Source organism: Pteropus alecto, unplaced genomic scaffold (genome assembly GCF_000325575.1).
Source record: "Pteropus alecto unplaced genomic scaffold, ASM32557v1 scaffold25, whole genome shotgun sequence".
NCBI lineage: Eukaryota > Metazoa > Chordata > Mammalia > Chiroptera > Pteropodidae > Pteropus > Pteropus alecto.
The window spans coordinates 8,023,744-8,044,727 of NW_006441955.1; the positions used below are offsets into that span (position 1 = coordinate 8,023,744).

General features: G+C 41.6%; 1 protein-coding gene and 1 pseudogene across 1 annotated transcript in view; one reads left to right on the forward strand and one right to left on the reverse strand.

Moving 5' to 3' along the window:
• PLPP3 (phospholipid phosphatase 3) overlaps positions 1–20,984 on the reverse strand; it is a 76,834-nt gene that overhangs the window by 36,203 nt on the left and 19,647 nt on the right. Inside the window, exon 2 of the mRNA XM_006919248.3 lies at positions 3,051–3,208. Within this exon, the coding sequence (XP_006919310.1) occupies positions 3,051–3,208 (158 nt within the window). The remainder of the gene's footprint in view (positions 1–3,050; positions 3,209–20,984) is intronic.
• Positions 2,689–2,807, forward strand: LOC112485797 (annotated as a pseudogene).

Consider the following 20,984-nt stretch of genomic DNA (forward strand, 5'->3'; position numbering starts at 1 on the left):
AAAACATGGATCTTGAAGAAACTACTTTAGCACCTTAAGTTCATCTAGCCCACTGCTCCAAAGTACGTTCCCATAACGACAGCATTTGATTCGGAAGGCAATCCTTGTGAGTGAATTCAAACACTGCTCTCATTTTACAGATGAGGAAAAGGAGGGCTTGAGAAACCAGTGACTTGCCCAGTTCACAGTCAGTTGGTGCCGAGGCCTCCAAAGAGTCTCTTTCCATTGCGCTTTGTCTGAGAGCAGCCCACTAGGCAAGCCGGTAATAACCACATGTAAGTGGAGGAAAGAGCACTGCACATCCCCATCCTGGTGCTATTCTTATCTTAGCCACTCCCAGGTTATTATAGTCAGCTTTTTAAAAGCATTCAATTAACTGATCCTCCAGGTGTCCAAAACACCTGTTCAAACCTTAAGTACAAGACACTGTACAATTATTCCTCCTCTGTTACGAACATATTTTCCAGGAAAAGCCCTTCTTAGAGAACTCAACCCCACACTCAGTTTGGAGTAAAGAGTAAAATCAGATTTTATATTTCTCAGTTTCTGAACACAAAGATCTTTATTCCATTTTTAAGAAACTACTAGTTTCCAAATGGACTGTTTTTCTTTTAAAGTTTGGAAAGAATTCTACTAGCCTCCCTCCCCGCCTCCCCAGTTTCAAACTATTGATTGTGTGCCTGGTTTACAATGTTATTAAAAAACAAAGAGTGGTCTCAAAGTTTACAACCAACCCCCAGAGTGAGGAAATAAAAAGAAAAACTTCATGAAATGTGGTTCATGTACCATCAGCAGCTTACATTCGATCCAGAGTAGGCAAGATTAGCTAATTGCCCATCCCTTCAAGTAGTTCATTTGGAATAGCCAATCTCTATTCCAAAACCAAGTCTGCAAGACGGAAAGAAGGATTTGAAATCAACCAGGTGTAGGTATGAACCCTAACTTTCACTAGCTGTAGACTTTGAGCATATCTTTTAACCCCTTTGAGATTCTGATTTTCCATTTGTATAACGAGGATAATAGCACTTATTTCACATGTAATGTTCTTCGTATTAACTTCCTTCCTTCTTGTTTTGCTAATATAGGCCAACGATAAGCTTCCAGGCTATGGCTAAAACACAGATGACTCAAAGATCTGTGAGAGAGAATTTATGATCTTGGTGGACATGATATCTATGCCTTTCTTCCACATAGCTAGGGTTTAGGAGCAAAGAACAAACTTAGAAAATACTGGAGGTGTGAAATGGACAGTTGTGATAAATGTATGACTCACGAATTAAACCATTATAATTATCATAGACTACTCTCTTCCTCCTCTGCCCCAAATGGACAAGTCTTAAACAGGGCAGTGAGTGACCTTCCAAGGCAGGCCATATCCCCATTTCCATGAGGCTACCATTGCTCAAGATAATTGTGGACCTTATCCAAGCCTGTGGCACATTTTTGCATCCTCCACAAGAACTCTGTCCTCTAAGGCAGAGGTCCCCAATCTTTTTGGCACCAAGGACAAGTGCTCCTATGAGGATCTAATGCCTGATGATTTGAGGTGGAGCTGAGGCAGTGATGCTAGCGCTGGGGAGTGGCTGCAAATACAGATGAAGATTTGCTCACTTGCCCGCTGTTTGCCTCCTGCTGTGTGGCCCAGTTCCTAACAGGCCACAGACCAGTACGTGGACTGGTCCACGGCCCGGTGTCTGGGGACCACTGCTCTAAGAGAAAACCTGGATATAAGTCTGGACTTTACACCTATATATGAGTAAACTGCTCAGCAGTTAAGTGTTTGCAAAGTATTTCAATATTCATAATCTCTTACTGCTCACTGCAACACTACGAAGCAAGATGGTCACACTTTGTCTTAAAGATGTACAGCTCATCAGTGGAAGGCCAGGTTTAGAACCAAGGTCTCTGGATTGCAAATCCCATTTTATTTTCACTTTGGCTCCATAGCCACGGGAGGAGAGAACTAAACAATATGCCAGAGAACGCCAGTGGCATTAATACTGTTCAGCAGCACAGTGATGGTTTGGAAAGAACCCAGAAAATGGCTCTGATATCTGACAAGGCATTTCCCCACGCCTCAGGGGCTCAGAGCTCAGACTTGAGTAAGGGACAAGTAGGTTCAAATCCCAACTCTACCACTTATTAACCAAGTGACTTTGGGCAAATTATTTTTACTCTGTGGGCCTCAGTTTCTTAATATGTAGAAGAAAAAGAACAATATCTAGGCTTCATTAAATTGTTATGAGGATAATGTATGCAAAGTATTTTATTATTTATTCATTCATTCATTCATCCATTCATTCATTTATTTATAGGTGAGACAACCCTTGGTTGAACTCACAGATTGCAAGGACCTTGTCAGTTTACAATCCCTTATTTTTCACATCTACAGCACCTAGTCTTCCTAGGTGGTCTCCCATCCAAGTACTAACCAGGCCCAACCCTCCTTAGCTTCCGAGATCAGATGGGATCGGGCTTGTTCAGGACATAAGTAGACTTGCAAAATATGTTAGAAGAGTGCTTAGCACACTTTTATAAGACTTTTAGAGGATAATAAGTCCTCAGATAGGATCTGCAACTTTAAGCTAAACGACATATAATAAAACCAGTTTTAGCAAAAGTTAATTGATATAAAAAAGAGTTAAGTTGCCATGGCATCTCATCAATGTTATACTAAAAAAGCATTGAGCCTACGGCCATGCTACCCTGAACATGCCTAATCCCGTCTGATCTCGGAAGCTAAGCAGGGTCAGGCCTGGTTAGTACTTGGATGGGAGACCACCTAGGAAGACCAGGCACTGTAGATTTAAACGAATAAATAAATAAATAAAAAGGCATTGAACGAAATGACATTATTTAAGGACCTCGTGTGTGTGTGTGTGTGTGTTTAGTATTTCAAAATACCTTGGTAATGGTATGAACTGCATGAAATAAATAGAGTTATTCAAGTGAAATTCTAATTGATCTGCCAAGTCTCTGTTGGCTCAGATAGTCTATAATATGACACAGAGGAAGTCAGACAGATAGAGCATGGTAGTCTGGGCACTTACCGCAAGGATGGCGATCACAATCCCCACGGCGCAGAGCACAGCGTCATTTATTGTCTCGCCAGTTTTCAGAGGATACTTGATGCTGTCATCATTGCAGTAAAACCCTCGGTGGTAAGGCTTGATGGTGCTTGTTTCAATGATCAGGAAGGGCAGGCTCGCTGGTCAAGATGGAACCATCATAAACACCAGAAAATAAAGAGAGAGAGAGGGAGAGAAAGGGAAAACATCAATGCAAGGAGGCTAAAGAATGACCTAAAACAAAGACCGCCCCAAATAACAGCAATGACAGTGATATTAATTCCTGGCATTTGTAGCGATCTATGGCCTAACAAGAGCTTTCACTCCCTGCATCCCCTTCCCTCCTTTCGTCATCCCCAGGAGTGCAGCGTTATCCTCTTGTCTTGGCCAGGAGCACAGATGGAGGCAATGGAAGAGCCAAGGCAGGAGCGCTTCTACTGCTCTATAACATCCTGCTAAAAATTAAAGTCCAATTTGTAATAATTACTAACACAGTCCCAAATCTACTGATGTCTCATTATGTCTTCAAGAACATTCTTCTATTAAGCCATTTCCTCTTTGAGAAGTTCATCCTAAGGCTATATTGCAAGGAGTAGTGAAGGCCTCAGAGTCAGACAACCTGAATTGGAATCCCAGATCCACCACTTATTAGCAGTGTGACTTCTAAGTCTCACTCCATCTGCCTGGGCTTCAGTTCCCCCATATGCTAAATGAGTAGTGGTGATGAAGAAAGGAGAACAAAATACTAGCACAGTGCCTGGCACATAGTAGATGCTCAATGAATGCCATTTTCAGCCTTTTCCTTTCACTGTTCAAAGTCATTGATTGAGAAGACTGAGCAGAGCTGAGATGGGCTCTGATGCCTGCAGAACTGGAGGAGAGCCTAAGGGCATCCGAGAGTGACAATCTGCCAGTGCAGCTGTTGCTGGTTTAATTAGTAGCCAGCTCAGATGCCATTCTCTTAAAGGTCATGGCAGATGGAGTCAATTGCCTGCCAGGAAAAAGTCCCTCATAACCCTGAAGTAAAAGTTGAAAGACCACATAGCTCTTGTGTGGACACTGCAAAAGCCTCCAAATCCGTCTCCTGGCCTTCATTGCCTCTTACACATATCCACCAGTTTACTTCCTGACCGTGAGTATGTCATTGCCTTCCTAAAGCCTCTTCAATGTTTCCGCATTGCACGGGACCAGATAAAGTATGACCTACAGAGTTCCCCATGACCTGAACCTCCCCTCTTCAGTCTCATGGTCTCCTGGCCCGCTTGACACATCCTACAAGAAAACAGTACACAGAGACTCCTATCTTGGTTTTCAGGCTCTTCTCTTAAACTAGAAGACCTATTTCTTCCCTACCACATAACTTCAATACCAAGCCCCAATGCCCCCTCACAAAATAAAAGGTGAGCCATTGAATGTTAAGACTAGGAAAGACCATGAAAAATATCTGATTAATAGTTAACGACTACTACTGATGCGTAAGGCACTTTATACACATTTTTGCATTGAATTTTCCAATGACCCTAAGAGGTCATTTTAAAGCATCATTTAAGTATGAATATCACTCATCTTCAAGTGGAAAAAATAGACAGACTACTTAGCTCAGTCAGAGTCTCTTAGTCCACCCAAAAAAGCCTAAATCCCTAATTTCACTTTGCAAATTGGGTTTATCCAAATATGAATTTCACTCGCTGAAAAATCCCAAGATAAGCAATTGTTGGAAAGATAAAATTCCATTTTCATGTTTTTCAAAAAGAATTAAATTCATGTCACGTTGCTTGAAGGCCCAGACCGTCTCTTTAAAAAATGTACCATGAACTCCACAATTTTTCAATTACTTTGGTCCAGACCGGCAGCGATAAAAATGCTCACTTTCTAAAAAGTGTATTTATGTATCACTGTGCATACACACATGGATTTATTTGGTTTTATTCTTTGGATTTATTTGAATTCTATGGTTATTTATTTTGTGACCCCTAACTGCTTCCTGCTAGAACAACAATTTACTTTATCAAATTCATACTGGTGCTTTGAAAAGAAAGAACAGCAACACACCACAGCATTGTGCCTGACCTACTCAAAGTAAACACTGAGGGGCCTTGGAAGGCAGTAACGATTAGGTCTTGAAACTCGGTTTCTGCAATGGAGTAAAAGGGGCAAGGGAGAAAGTGAATAAATGTTCTGGCTTAGAAATGGCAAGAGCGGTCAGCTGATCTTTTAGGGGTGGGGGCTGGGAGAGAAAAGATATCATATGGGCCTGAACCATCTTCATTGCATTGCCGAAACATTTTGAAATGTGGCCAAGTTGGCTATGAAAAGTAGCTGAGAAGCCAGCAGTATGATATTAATAGTCCGATGTTAAGTTCCACACATTGTGATAAAAACATGCAGTTTGGTGTCTGCGCCCAGTCGCAGCCTCTGTGGTGCCTAGGAGCCAAGGAGTTGCTAATAAACTCGGGTAGGGAACAGACCCTGAGTTTCTTAAATTTGTGCTACACTCTCAGGCCCCCAGCTTCTATTTTTAATGGCATTCATATGATAGGCCTGTAAAACATATGTTTCTAAGGACAGTAAAACATATATAAAAACGCTGTGGAGTTAGTTAGACAAACTAGGTTAATGATCTCGACTCTGCTCCCGTCTACTTGAGAAAGTTATTTCAACATCTTCAAAAGCCCCTTTTCGTATGTTCAATGGAAAGAATAAAATCTAGCTTTGGGATAGCTGGAATGATGTAATAAGTTAATGTATTAATGCAGTCATTTATTCAACAAATATTTATTGAGTCTTTACTATATATACTAAATACAAAGAATATGAAGATGACACAAGCCCTGCCCTCAGGAAGCTTATGATCTAGTAAGGGAAGGCACATACACGCGATTAAAATCAATACAGGATGTTGCTTTAGTTGGAGAACACAAGCCAATGGCATTGGTAATGTTGGCAAGTCTGGCACACAATATGGACATTCAATAAATATTAAAAGGAAAGGATGAAAAAGTCCCACAGAGAAGGTGAGGAAAGAAAATATGTTTGGTCAGTTCCTTTGCTCTCAACCTGGGAGCAATACAAACCCTTTCTCTTCTTTTCTCATTCAAGGCTTGGAGAAGGTTTCCGGTTCCGATTATGTGGATAACCGACCACAAACAAACAAGAAGTTGGATCTGAATATATCCTGTTTGTGTTCTTGAATGGCGTGGAGGCAGCATTTCGGAAAACCAATGGCTTTTTTTTTTTTTGGTCTCCCCTACAAACCTGTGGTCTGATTGAGGGTGATGCCCATTAATTCTTGACTTTGTTCCAGATAGAGAGCAACCTCAGATTCCTTCGGTTGATGGAAAAAGCATAAATATTTTCCCCAATAGGGCAGCTAGTCCTCAAGAGACATAATGCCATGCCTTTCCTGTCCAGGACATAGAGAAAAGGCTACTTTTTTTCCAAAGCAGGATCTCCATTTCTAACTTTGGCATCATCTTTATTACCAACCACTACAGTTCCTAATCATTTCATTTCAAAAAAATTCCCAGTGCTTGCCACTGGGAATCTAGAGGTGAATGCATCATATAGTACCTGTCCTCAAGAGGCTCATGGTATTGTAAGAAAGTCACAAAACAGTTGCACTAAAATATTCCTAGTGTGTGAAATGACATATATATAGACTATAGCGAGGGCATGAAGACTACTCTAAAGATGGCCCACAGAAAATGGGAGGCATGAGTTGACCCTTACATGAGCAGGAGGTTTCTGGGGTCCAAGGGCTAAGCACATTCATGAGAATTCAGTGTAGTTTAGAGATTCCAATAAAGCAGTCAACAAAACCGATGGTCAGTATGAGAATACAATTTTTAATTTTGCTACAGAGCTAGAAGAGGTACATAAGTAAACAATAAAAGGAAGAAAGGGAAAAATAGCACAGAGAACAATAATAATAGCTAACATTCACTAAACAACTATTATGTGTCCATGCTGTGCTGAGGATCCCCACATATACTATTACAGTCTGACAAACCTGGCTGCCTATTATATTCTAGGCACTGATAGGGCTACTGAGATGAAGGAGTTTCTGTCTCACCCTTCAGGTGGCCCACAGGCTAATGGGAAAAACAGTCATAAAAACTAACACTGTAAAGTCATCTTAAGTTTCAAGGGATTAAAGTGACTTACCAGAGTCACTCTTCAAGTAAGTGGTAGGGCTGGATGGGGTTCAAATGATCTGACTCTTGGGTGCTTTCTAAAGTAAGTGAGTCACTTAAAACAGAGAAAAAGAAGCACCTGAGTATTAATAAATTCAGTGAAGCTCAGCGATCTAAAACTCACGGCCTTTGAAGAAAAAGATGTTTTGTTTGGAACAGTCAAGGCAATAGTACTGGCCATTGTTCACTGAACATTCACCACGTATCACACATATGTTCAGCACATAATTTAACCAAAACTCTGAAGCCAATATCCTGGAATTTAGATTTATCTATAATGAAAGGTACATTACAAGCTTTTTGCAAATCAGAACCGAAGAGTTTACACTCTCTCTCTCTCTCTCTCTCTCTCTCTCTCTCTCACACACACACACACACACACACACACATGTGCGCACACACACACACACTTGATATGAGGGCACACACACACACACACACACACACACACACCCATCTGGTGATTCTAGACCCAGACTCAAGTAGTTCTCCTTCTTTTAATCAAGGATCAATTAACTTCCTATACCTCCAGGGACCTCTTGGGATGTGTAGGCTGCAGAGGAGGTGAAATACGAACTCACTGACAAACACTTAATGGGCAGAAAATCAAAGCATGAAGAAAGGCCCCTGTGTTGGGTTCAGGCCTTTGAAACTTCTTGGGCTTTGAAAAACTAACACTTAGGCAGGTTGGGCGGTTGGGAGTGGGGTGTAAAAACACAGAGGATAAGTTTTCGTGGCCCACCCATTGATAAAGTCATGTGGGAAGTGTTACCCAAGTGACCCAGCCCCAGAGCCCTGCTCCCTCCACATTTGCACAAAATTAAACACAGCCTCCTGCTCTCAGAGGGTTTTTTTAGAAAGCCCTTGGTGCGGGGCAGGGAAGTAGTGGGGTCGTATAGTGAATGAGAGATCTTTGCGCTTTTGCATGAACCAAATCAGAGCATCAGGGAGGGGCTTCTTCCCTATACTCCAAGTCCTTCGAGTTGTCCAACAATCTGCTCCACCGCATCTGTACTTATCTTAAAATAAGCAAAGTCCAGGATCTATGAGAGTAGTAATTAAACTAACATCAGCAGAAAGCCCATTCACCCACTCATAAAATAATACTGGATGCAGAATATGCATGTAGGTATTAAGCATAGAGTAAGTTGCTCAAATCAGGCAGCTAATAGGACTCTATGAAAAGAATTTATCCATCTTACCTTCACTATAGAGTTCTACTCACTCTACAAATGAAAATTTGAAACTCAGAAAGAGTTTGCAGGTCATCTCAAGTGCAAAGCTAGCAAACGGCACCGACTTAAACCAGATGTTAGAAATATAGACAGAAGACATTGAGTTTCTGATGTCAAGGAGTTTAGAGTTTAAATAGGAATTAATGTATTCTAATCTCCACCATCACTATGAAAAGTTACAGGTTATTATTTTCATTTGTACTCAACAGAAGAATAAGGCCATAAGTTTTGTAACTAGTCCAAGGATCCCAAGGGAGTCAATTGGTCACTGAGATTTGAACCCAGGTTTCTCTTTTGGCTGATGTTTTCTTATTCTATGACCTGACCCTCTCCTTCTTTGTAAATGTATTCCCTGTTAAAATATGACCCACTGATTTTTTTAATTACTTAAGGCCAGAATGGTCAACCCAACTACTACTTAGAGGTCCAAAATACAAATATTTATGTTGCTTATAAGTGACAGGGTTTCTATTTAAAGTAATTAATTGCTACTGGTCTTAGACGTGTGCAAACTTTCTTTGGTTTACGATATTTGTCCAGATTTTTAGACTGGACACAATCCAGATGAGACAAAACTAAGTTTACTATGAAGGCGTTTTCCACCTTTGAAAGGAGCTGCCATGAAAAACACTTGCTGTTGGCTGGTGTGAGCATGCAATATTCTGGGTCTAGAGGTTCTCTCTGACAAATGCTCGATTCTTCAGTACTGAGAAGTTCAGACCCTTTCTTCACAAAAAGAAGATTGTCAGAACCGAAAGCACCTAAATGGTAGAAATAAGGAAACTAATGGCACATCTAGTCCTGGTGCCTGGGTTTCCTGACCCCAAGGCTAAGGTGTTTAGTTCCATTCCACAAACATTTATGGACAGTTATTGAGTACTGAGAACTGTGTTAGGTGCTGGGGACACAACGATGGGCAAGACACCACACTGTTTTCGAGTTCCTCAAGCTCAGAAAGTCTCAGGTTCCATGAAAAAGAGACACCTGTCTTTAGTCTAATTTGTGGGTGTGAAAAAGAACTTTGGATGGCCTTTATTAATTCAAAGTGCTTAAAGTGAACATTTTATTCTTTAACGCCCTGGGCTCTGGCTGTTTTGGCCTTTTCAGTTGGATTTTTAAAGGGCTGCCACATCCACCAGGAACTGAAAACAAACTGACCAACGGACCACGGCTCATACTTTTCATTGAGAAAGGTCCAGACCTCTTTGTTGCCATTATATATTTCACGAATGACATATTTCACTAATACACAACTACCAGAGCCAACAGGACTTATGATTCCTTCACCCCAGGTAAAACTGGGTCACTTCACAAATCCCTTTCCTCTCTTTTTAATCCCCCTTTTAAATAAGGATGACAGTAAATTTATATTCGCTGAGCATCTATTGTGTGCCAGAAGTTTGGATACAGCTGGTTTAACGGTCAAAATAAATTAGTATACAGACAAAATATCAATGGTCAGAGAGATTATAATTTTCCTCAGTGTCCACTCTACTGATAAGAGTTAGAACCGGGGTATATAATAGAATACTCTGACTCTAAAGTTCATTCAGAGACGGGGCCAGTTAGCTTTGCTTGCTAAGTACACATAAACTATATCTACGCAGATTAAGAAAGCTACAAAGCTCTGGAAAGTGTATGTTGATCTTGAACAAAAATGAAAAGCAAGCTCCTCTTTGATGTTGAGATGGATTAATACAGATTCAGTCACCCTTCTCTCTCAGTCTCACTTATGACCTAAATGTGTTCACTTGCAATATGGCTGCCCAGAGCTGGGACACAGCAAGAATCACAAGGGTGCACAGGATTTTATAGCTCTTACATAAATAATCACATTTGATCTTCCTGTGTTTTCGACATCTGGATTTAACTACCACTGGCAAACTCCTATTCATCCTTTGAGACTTAAATATCTCCTCTCAAAGGATTCACTTAGCCATGTAACCCATTCTGGCAAGGTTACTTTTTTCCAACTGATCCATGAACTATCACCTGTCAGGCTGACTGTATGACCTTGGGCAAGTCACTTTACTTCTCTGAACTTCATTTTCATCATTCTACAATAGTTCCCAGCATACAGAGTTAATTATGAGGGCCATCTGAGACAGTTTACAAAATATCCAGTAATTGCCTGGCTCCATAAATGTTCGTTTTTGCTTCTGTCTGTGATAAGAAGCCACTAAAACTTTTACACAGGAATAAAACGCGATCAGAATTCTGTCAAACTCTTGCTCAAGTAGCCACGGGCTGCCAGCCATTTTCCAAATGCCATCTGACCCCAAGGCAAAAGCATGCTCATAAAATCCTATAATTCCAGGGACTTCTTGGGATTGTATAAACAGAAGGGGCTTCAAGAGTGGTTAGCAGGACCTGGCACCCTGACACAGAGAAGAAACATCATAGCAAGAACACTGCTATGCATTCTCAAAGATCACACGAGGCTGAATGGGAGGTAAAGCTATAATAAGGGTAAAAAGAAACATTTCTTTTAATTTTTCCAATAGTTAAACACACATTCGTCAGCATGCATTCCCCCGTCCAAGCCATGCTGCCCAGGTGTACACGAAATACCAGGTTCCCATGGCGGTAAAATAAACAACATGTGGACTGGCAGGACATCAGACACCTGGGAAGGCCAAAGTTCGAGATAGTCAAAAGGCAAGACTGGGGCCAGATGCAGTGCCAAAAATGAAGAGTAGAAGCATATTGGATGTCTTTGAGAACAAAAACATGCTGGTCAGCAATTTAAGGCCGTCAAGGTACTCCAAGGTAACCAACCCATCAAGCTACATGGTCCAAGTCGAAGGTCACAAATTGGCAGCCCATAGCCAAATAAGGCCTGCAGAGATGTTCTGTTTGGCCCACCCAGTGTTTAAAAATTTTTAAATCAGTTGCTAACATTTAATAACAGAAGTCTCACATAACATTCAGGTTTCCAGCTTCTTAAACCAGCTCTAATACCATGTGGCAATACAGACGTGGTAACTGTGGCTGCACGTGTTCTCCGGGGTGCTAGATGATCTTTAAGATATTTAATCTTCACTGTTTCCCGGCATTTTTCACATAGTGAAGCTTTCGAAAAATAGTTTGTAAGGCAGCCCCAGGTAAACTGAGGCCACTGGTCAGTGATTCAGCAGCCATGCCCCACCCGCCCAGCTGCCCCAGGGGCCAAAAGGGATCAAAGTCAGCCCACCCCTAACCCATTTGCTGTGATCCTCTTGAGAATCTCTGCCCTGAAGAAAGTTCTAAGTAAAAGGAAGAACACACATCTCAATAAAACAACTGAGACCTGGGTTTGAAAACCAGTTTTGCCACTTAAAATCTATGCAATCTTCAGCAGGCCGCTTAACTTCTCTGAACTCCAATTGTAAAGAGAAGATGCCAATAGCCCATTCTGAAGAACTGTGAGGATGAAATATCACGTGGTAGTTATTTAACCATGGTGAGTTCTCTGCCCTCCCAGTCCTGAAAATCTACTATCCAGCTATTTACACGATGCCAATCAACTGGCTTGACTGGCTTCCTTAAGAAGGTGCCTGAACTAACCTGGACAGGGCTGTGTCAGCTCAGACAAGGACTGTCACTCAAGTTGAGCAAGACGGGAGCCATTCCAGTGTGCTGCGGATAAGACAACCCTCACCCCGGGAGCACACTGGCCATTCCCAACTCTGTCAATGTTCCTTTTGTAAAACACTGAAACCTTCTTCAACTATGACAGCTGCCACCTGCACAAATAATTCGGGGATGTAATTTCGTAACTGAATACAAGCCCTGAAAGCTGAAAAGTTTGAAGTTTAAAATAATCCCTTTGACCTTCTGCTTAAACACTCACTAATCACTTTTTAATTTGTAGTTTATTTCCTCTCTCTGTGCTGTCCTTATAGGCTCCATTTTCATTTAGAAGTGCCCAGGGAATGAATGGCATTACAAAACACCTGATTAAAGTACAAGTCAAACTTCTTTCCCAGACATCTGAGGCTTGGTCCATGCCCCACCGAGTTTTACACTTTGCACTGGGTGGCAAGAAAGTGAAGGAGCAAAAGGCTGCTTTGAATGAGGAAACTCCTCACTGACAGTATTATGGGCTACAGAAACTAATAAGATGTGGTCCCCGCCCTCGAAGAACACATACTTGGGGAACGACTACCCATGATGCAATGTGATAGGAACTCCCATACAGGCATTTCTAAAATGTTCAGGGAACACAGTGGACGCCCACAGCACATGACCTGGCAGCCAGCAGGCATGCAATACCAGTTTATTGACTAGCCCAGTAAATGCATTTCAAACATTCCTTGCTATCTTTGAATGGCAATAATGTATTTAAGGCTGTTCTAAAAAAAAAAAAAAAAAAAAAACCCCAAAAAGTTAACAAAACTACTGCTGTGTTCCACCCTCAGCTCCTACCCAACTTTTTACCCTGAGGAAAAAGGAAAAAAGTAGTTTGAGGGAACCCATCTGATTCCTAAAACACAGATGCTGAAAAGATGTGAAAAAGGAAAAACTGGTAGTTAAAAATGTCATTCAATCCAGAATTAATTTCTTAATTGGGGAAAAAGATTTCTAGTTTAATCATCACTAGGATTACTATAAATTGGAGTAAACCAAAGCCAAATATATATATATTGGGATCGTTCTACTTTGTGTGGCTGTTCTGACAAATTAGCCAACCTTTCACCCACTGAGTAATAAAAAGTCTCAGACAGGCTGAGCTGGGTCAGCTCAACCAATATTCTGGAGAGGAAAATCATTTTAACCCCAGTTTAGAGTTTAGTGAAGACATGCCTGATAGCAATAAGAAGAAAACACAGGCAAGTTTGGGAAAACTAGTTAAAGTTCTTTTGCCAAGGCAACCTTAGAAACAAATACTAGCCAATGATAATTAATAATAACTTGTATTTGTCAGTGGTCTGTCTGCTGCTAACTACATAACCATACTGCTGCTCTCTCAGGCTCTGTTTCTTTCTTCATATGCAAAATGAAAGGCGTAGTTTTATCAGGTGTCTTGTGGACCTTTCTAAGTTTAGGAGTTTTCATCTTTGTCCAAGGAGTGCAGGACATTTTATAAACCAACTGAAGGTTTCATTTCCATGGCATCCAGATAGAGCAGATGGGCATAAGCCTGCCTGCTATCCTGGCTGGGGTAACTGAGGAGCACACCACTTTAAGTTCATAAAGGTAAACTGACCAAGCGGAGCCCCCAAGAGTTCAAAGATAGCTCGCTTATAAAGAACAGTCCCAGAAAATATCCCCAGTTCTAATAGAAACCGAATTAATGATTGGCAGCTCTTGGCTCTGTCGAAGAAGTAGGCATCGGCAAAAATGTGGTTGCAGGTAGGAGGCAGGAGGGAATCAGCATTAGCTACTGCTGCAAACTGGATACTATTCTAAGTGCTTTATAGATGGACCTCACTTATTTCTCCCAGTGACCCTTTCCAGGTAAGCAGTACCAGCTTGATTTGGGACAGACCGGAACTGAAGACCAGAAACACAGTCTCAGGGCAGCACAGTAGGCATGGCGCTGGGTCAGGTAGGCTTTCTACAGCTTCGTGCAGACATTGCATTTCTGTCTTTAAGGTACTTTTGACTGGATCTGAGAAGGGGTGTGTCTCATAAATTGGTGCCCTCTGTAGGTAGGAATCCACGTGATCTGGGACCACCCTCCACTGCTTTGGCAGCCCCACCCTTCCCCCACCAGGATGGGGACAACAAAATGTAGGCATTCAGATATGCGTGGGAGAACAGGCTGCAGTAAAAACTTCTAGGGGGTTGGCTACAGGAACCCTATTGTTCCAGAGGGAAGCTCTTTTGCCAAAACTCTCCAGGAAGCCACTGCTCCATGATGCATTTCTCAGCTGTTGATAGAAAAGGGTAGTTCCTGGGATGTTTCCTCAATGGTTCTGGAAGCCAGGCCCTTAATCCTTGCAAAGCAGCAAGGAGCCAGCTTCTCTGAGAGGGACAGAATGTCTAGAGACCTTCTTCCAAATAAAAACATAAAATCCCCAAACTTCTCCTTTAAAAAGGCCCAAAATGTGTGAATCAGGCAGAGGGGGGTTCAGGCCTCCTCTGCACCCCTCCTCCCCTCGTGACCCTGCCCACCTGACCTCTCTATTGCAGTAAGTTACAAAGCCCCCAGTGTTCTCTCTGCCCATCCTCCTCCCCTACCCGCCGACTACCCACCCCCCATACACATTTTTAAAGGGCAAAACGCCAAATAACATTATTCCCCTTCACCATGGTATTGCCACGAGAGCTGCCTGGTATGTTTGCCTGAAAAATGGAAGGTTTTCATGGAAATCTTAGCCTCCAATACAGCTCTCCCTTTGTGGAAATGGACTTGGAAAGAAATGGAAGGATCCCCAACTGGAACATAACTGGGTGGACAAGAGCGAAGAGCAAGGCCCCTGGAATTGCTCAAAGTTCTGAGAAATAATGGATTCACCTTTGGAGCCTGTCATAGGCCTTTACACACTCTTGCAAAGCCACTTTCTCTAGTCTCTCTCTTGTCCCTCTGCACGATGTGGCTCTCTGTAATGCATAGGCTCACCTCAGAGTAGGGGGACTCAAGGAGTGCACTTATAGTACTTACATTATTCACCATGCAAAGAGGTAACTCTGTACATGATGTAAATAACAGAAAACTGTTTCATTGCCTATATTAATTACCTAAGCACCCAGAGAAACCGAAAAGGGTTTGCTGGATTTGGATCGATTTGGTGACAATTTGAAATTAGCAGACCTAGGTACACAAGTCCCTCCCCTCTCTACCAGGTTGTGGCAGTGTGATCCTGGACTAGTGAGTTCTCAGGACCTTAGCATCCTCATTGGCAAAACAGGTCATGCCATCTGGAAGGGCTGCTGTGAGGATTTCCTGAGATGGCGTGTTAAACAGCCGGGCACGTAGCAGAGGCACTCTAATGCTTCTTCCTTCCCCCCACAAAAGTGCGAAGGGAAGGGGGCCAGATTCCCGAGAATCCGACAGGATCCGTGAGAAATAATCTCTCCAATCGTGCTCCAAGTACCACAGAGAGCACAACTGCGTATGTGGGCTCCTGCTTGTCCATCAAGATGACAGAATGGGTTTGGAAGAATTAATTATTCAACAGACTCGCCCTTCACAAATCCCATCCAAAGGAATGGTTTGATGCCTTTCAGCACACTGACTATACAAAATACTGAAAGACCAGTGCACTTCAAAAGCCTCACAAAAACCCAGGCCTGGGTTTGGCAGGAATTCCTCAGCCACTGGGTTTTTCTGTGTGTGGTTTATAATAACATGCAAACCCAATGCCAAGTCCTAATCTATTAAGGGACTGCCAATTAGCAGGAGGCTTAGAGCTGCAGGTTTGAGAACTGGGAGCAGGTCTAATTAGGCTTGCAAATCATTTCTCGCTGTCATCCCTCGATCTGACACCAGGTACACTGGCCACTTGTTCCACATATATATTGTCTATGTTCCTATGTACATGTTAATTTGTTTGTTTATTTGTTTGTTTTGTCTGAAGGTTCCAGGCCTGAAGCCTAGTGCTTATTTTCACGTCTATCTTTAAGGGTAAAATTGAGGACTGAACAAGACTTGAACCAAAATCATCAGGGGACTTATTACAAAACACATTCCAGGCACTGCCCAGACCTACTCAATCAGAATTTCTGGGGCAAGGGCCTGAGAATTCTCATTTCTGACAGGACTTTGAGATGATTCTGTCCCAAGGTGATCTGGGAGTCACTGCTCAAAAAGGAAAAAAAAAACATTTTCATTTTTGAATTCAAGGGCTTTAAAAAATTGAAGTATAATATACATAAAATGCAATTTATATATGTGTATACCAGAGAAACACAGTTTTAAACCACACTGAATATCACATGTTAACTGAGCACCTACTGTGTGCTAGGGATGGGAAATACTGAGATGAGTAAAACAGGGTTCTTCCCTTTAAAGAACACCCTGTCTAGGGGGCCAGTAACATCTTAATTGAAAAATTAGTTTTTCTCTGTAGGGATCCTGTAAGAATTCAAACCTGCAGTTCTTCTCCCACTTTCTCATCTGCCTCACTGTGAACTTAGCTTAACATCATCTTTGCCAGAAAGGCTCTGAAAAAGAAACGGAATGATTTCAGACATCAAACATCAAGGGCCTATCTTAGAAGGGAAGAAGAAGCCTGAGAAGCATATGGTTTCAAGATACAGAAGGAAATATATGCCTTATGACTGCCAGGTCTAAAGGCAAAAACAGAATGGAGAATAAAATGACGAGGCCCCCTGTGCAGAAAAAAAAAGCCTTGGGCTGGGTCTTGGGGCCCAAGGTTGGATTTTTTTGCAACTTAAGAAAGTCTCTTTTACTCTCTGAGCCTCCTTGTCTATTACAGAGAGGAGGTTAGACTATTTGGTCATATCCCAAAGCATACCTGGCATGAACTTTTCTTCCTGGAGCCTTCAACAAAGTTCACTGTTGGATTTCAACAAGGAGATGTCCAACCTAGAAGAACGAGAGTTGTCCAGAACACTCTCTAAGAAAAGGCAGCCTAAATGGTCGCCTTTAGATCCCTAAGCAGCTCTAAAATTAAGTTTCATGTACATGGCTTTCAAACAAGACTGATTTCCTAGCCAGCAGGGGCAATATTTTTTATTTATCCTCTACACAGTCCTAGATACACAGCAGAGACTCGAAGAAATACATCTGGAGTACACAGTGACATGACCAGACTGTGTTTTAGATCACGGTGGCGGCCTATGGGAGATGGACTGGAGCACAGGAGCTTTATAACTAAAGCTCCCTACTCACTGAGGTGTGGCCACCCACCTTCCCAGAGAAGAGCCTTCCACATTTTTTAGATACATCCCCATCAACTCTGAATAAGATGTATAATGGCCTCTCAAGCCATGATGCCATGCCAGGTTCCAGACAGCACGACTCAACTAAACACTGCCTGCTCTCCAGGAGAGTCCAGTGCTGTTTCTCTCTTTGCTTTAAATACCTTCTTGAAACAGATGGCTGCGGTCTCCCTACCCAGACTTTCTCAGGTTATCTGAACACATAGAACTCACTATTCAGGAGCGTACTTAGGTGTAGGTTAGAACTAAACAGGTAAAGCAGCTACCCATCTGTGGGAAACTATAGTACAATGGCAAAGTGTAGCATGGTGTAGCTCCAGCATGTAGATTTTGGAGTTACACACTCTTGGGTCCTGTCTCCACCTTAAATAAATCAGTTAACCTCTTACAGTGATATAAGAATAAGATATTGTGTGTGAAGCTGCTTCATATTATGCCTGGCACTCAGAAACACTCAAAAATGTTACTCTTGTGAATATGGGATGGTATGTCTCCTATAAGGAGAAACAAGTGCTATTTTGGCCCATAAAGAAATCCATTATTTACTGCATATATAGTTACTAAATGGGTATTATGAAAGTCACCAAGCCTTTGGCTTTGTGGGTGACTTGACAATATGAATTATCAGAGAAAGCACAGGCTTTGGGATCAAATAGGTTTGCGTTTGAAGCTTAGATCTGCTTTTTTACTTTTGTGACATTGGGCAAGCTGCTACCTCTCTATGCCACAGTAACCTTGAGGGGTTACTGTGAAGTTTAGAGATACAGTGCCATATATAGTACACTCAGTTCATGGAAGCTCTTGTTACTACTGTTCATGGTCATCCCTTCAAAATACTAGAATGAAGAAAGATGCCATGGGTAGCCCTTTGTCCCATGTGGAAGTTTCTTTCCTTTAAAGCAGGCAAGGGCAACAGTATATGTAGAGTTTTCTAAAACACCAGCACTTTTTCAATGTTTGATTATTTCCAGCTAACGGAAAATAACAAGATGTTTTTAGTGCTTCATGTTGGTTTGAATGGCATGTCCCTTGGAACTTTCTTGGTTTACTTCCATCTCTGTGGGGGTCTTGTTCACTTTCTATTCATTCACTTATCCAATAAATATTTATTATGCACCTACAATGAACAAAGCACAGATGTAAGAGTTATGGGGGATATACAGCGATCATAGTTCAAACCTCTTTTTTTGTATTCATGTGAGGAAACTAAGAAAAGATGTAGTGATTCACTCAAAGGTACTCAGTGAAAAAGGGACACGTATGCATGCACTACAAAACTCCAGGGATACTACTCACAGCCTTCAACTTCAGCCAACACTAAGGCTAGTGTTATTTCCACTATGCTCCATAATGGAGAAGGCAGAGCAGGCATCACGCAACTTCTGCTCAATAGCTTCAGCAGGGCCCTGTCTTTCTTGTCAATATGGACACCCTAAGGACCATGAGTGGACAGGCTATATCGGCTGATTATCATCATAGTGGTTCTATTTAGCCTTCTCTGGAGTTTGTATGTATGTGTGTAGGGGAGTATGCATGTACATGTGCATATGCATGCATGCATGTGTGTACATGTGTGTGTCTGTGTGTGTAGCTTGCTATAGTCACTTATGCAGTTGAAGGAAAACCAAAAACTAAAAAGAATCTGCAAAGAAAGATGGGAGGAACAAGAATGGCTGATATCTAATATTGACTGGTTTTCCTATGGAATGTGATCCAGTTGACAGGAATTACTGGAATGTTGTATAGCCTATAGGCCACTGTCTTCCCTAGAACTTTCAAATAAGAATGAAAAAATCTCCGCAACAGGCTTAGCAAATGCTTTAGAATAAAAAAGCTCTAACTCAAAGCATAGTGTGCTGTACTTAACCTTGCTTCTAAATACCATGATTATACTTCTTTCAACTGGTCAAACTCAGTTAATTTTAGCAGTTAATAACCATCAATGTCTCACACTAATCAAATTCAGATCAAGGAAGACATTCTTTTTCTTTGTTCATAGTTATTTTAAATTCATGGGTAGAAAACAAGATGTGATGAAAATGCACCATTTCAGTCACTTAGGCCTAAATTCAAATCTCAAGTTACTTGGCTTGGGCCTCAATTTCCTCACATATACCTCAGAGTGTGATTTTATTTAGAGATAGGGTCTTTACAGAGGTAATCAAGTTACAATAGGGTAGATCCTCATCCAATATGACTGGTGACCTGATAAAAAGGGGATATTTGGACATAGAGGTAATCAATCATGAAAAATTGCATGAATGGGTTAATGAACGTAGTTGCTTTGGGTTTTGAAAGAAAAGCATTGGTCTTCAGGTTAGACACCTTTGCTAGAATGGTAATGTCTACATGTACCTTCATGGATCATTTTTCCCTTTTCCACTCAAAGACATATAATGTTAAGTCCACATTTATAGGCATGCTGATTAAGCTGACAGTGGAAAGATAACAGCTTCTGAAACCAACTTTCGAAGGTTTTGAAATAAGCTCTCGCTGTATGGAGAAACTTTATACTTCCTCCATTGATCGATCTCATAGTCCCTCTTCTCCTCAGCAAGTCCCAGGGTGCTTTTCCAATCCCACTGCTCTGTGCTGAAGCCAAAACCCAGTTTCCTGCCTCAAAAGGCCCTTTGTTTGGGCTCTCTTTCCAAATCAGCGTATCCTGAGCTTGAACCCTCTTGCTTTTGAGAACTCCGATGCCTTGGCAGTAGAAGGCTTTGCCAGCAGGTCTGTGGTCCTAACAGCTTTCAAAAACCTCAATGTGAGCGCATGTCTATAGCTAAGAAACTCTTTTCATGGGAGCGGGGGAGAGGGAGTATTATTTTAAGAGCTGCAAAAACAACTCCAAATTGACTCTTTAGTCTTTAATTGCTACCAGAAGACTGAGAACTTCTTGTTCTCTTGTATTTAATTAAGATGATAGTTTTAATCAACTTTAAATGATATTAGTTAATATGCTCTGCTCACTCTCTCAGGCAAGTTTTGCCTCAGAACACTGGAATGCATTAAAGACAAATTTCCAACATGTTCTCTCCCAATTAGAAAACACCTTCCTGAAGCAAGTGCAGATGGGAAGGTAGCTACATCTGTGCAGGTGCCATATAATTCTCTGGAAGGACTCCAGAATTACTTTTCAAAGATCGGATAAACTGAGTCTAATCCATACTTTGTATATTAAACGTGCTATAAATCCAGGTAGTGCTCTCTTATATGCACATTTGTTCTTAAGCTTGTAATTATCTATGACAGATAACAGTTCCCAAACAAAAAGTGTTTTAGGAGGCAGGGTAGATTAATGTGGAATAACCTGCTCTCTGCCAGGCATCTTCTAATCTTGGAACAACCTGCAAGACAGGACTTATTGTTCTCATTTTACAGAGGAAGACACCGAAGTTCAGAGTTTACAACCTTTGCCTCAGGTGGTAAGCTAGCAAATACTGTGGCCAAGATTTGAGCCCAGAACTGTATGACCCCAAGACAAAATCCTCTTCTATTGCGCCACCCTGCCTCTTTACGACTGAGTTAAAATTGTGAAAACCAGTGATGGTGAATGTCTTCATCTCTTCTTTTATGTTGCAATCTTATGACAAAATTCAACAATTCCACAGGGTCAGGACCTTCAACTGAAGAACTGTCTTAGGATTGGAGTCTTTTTT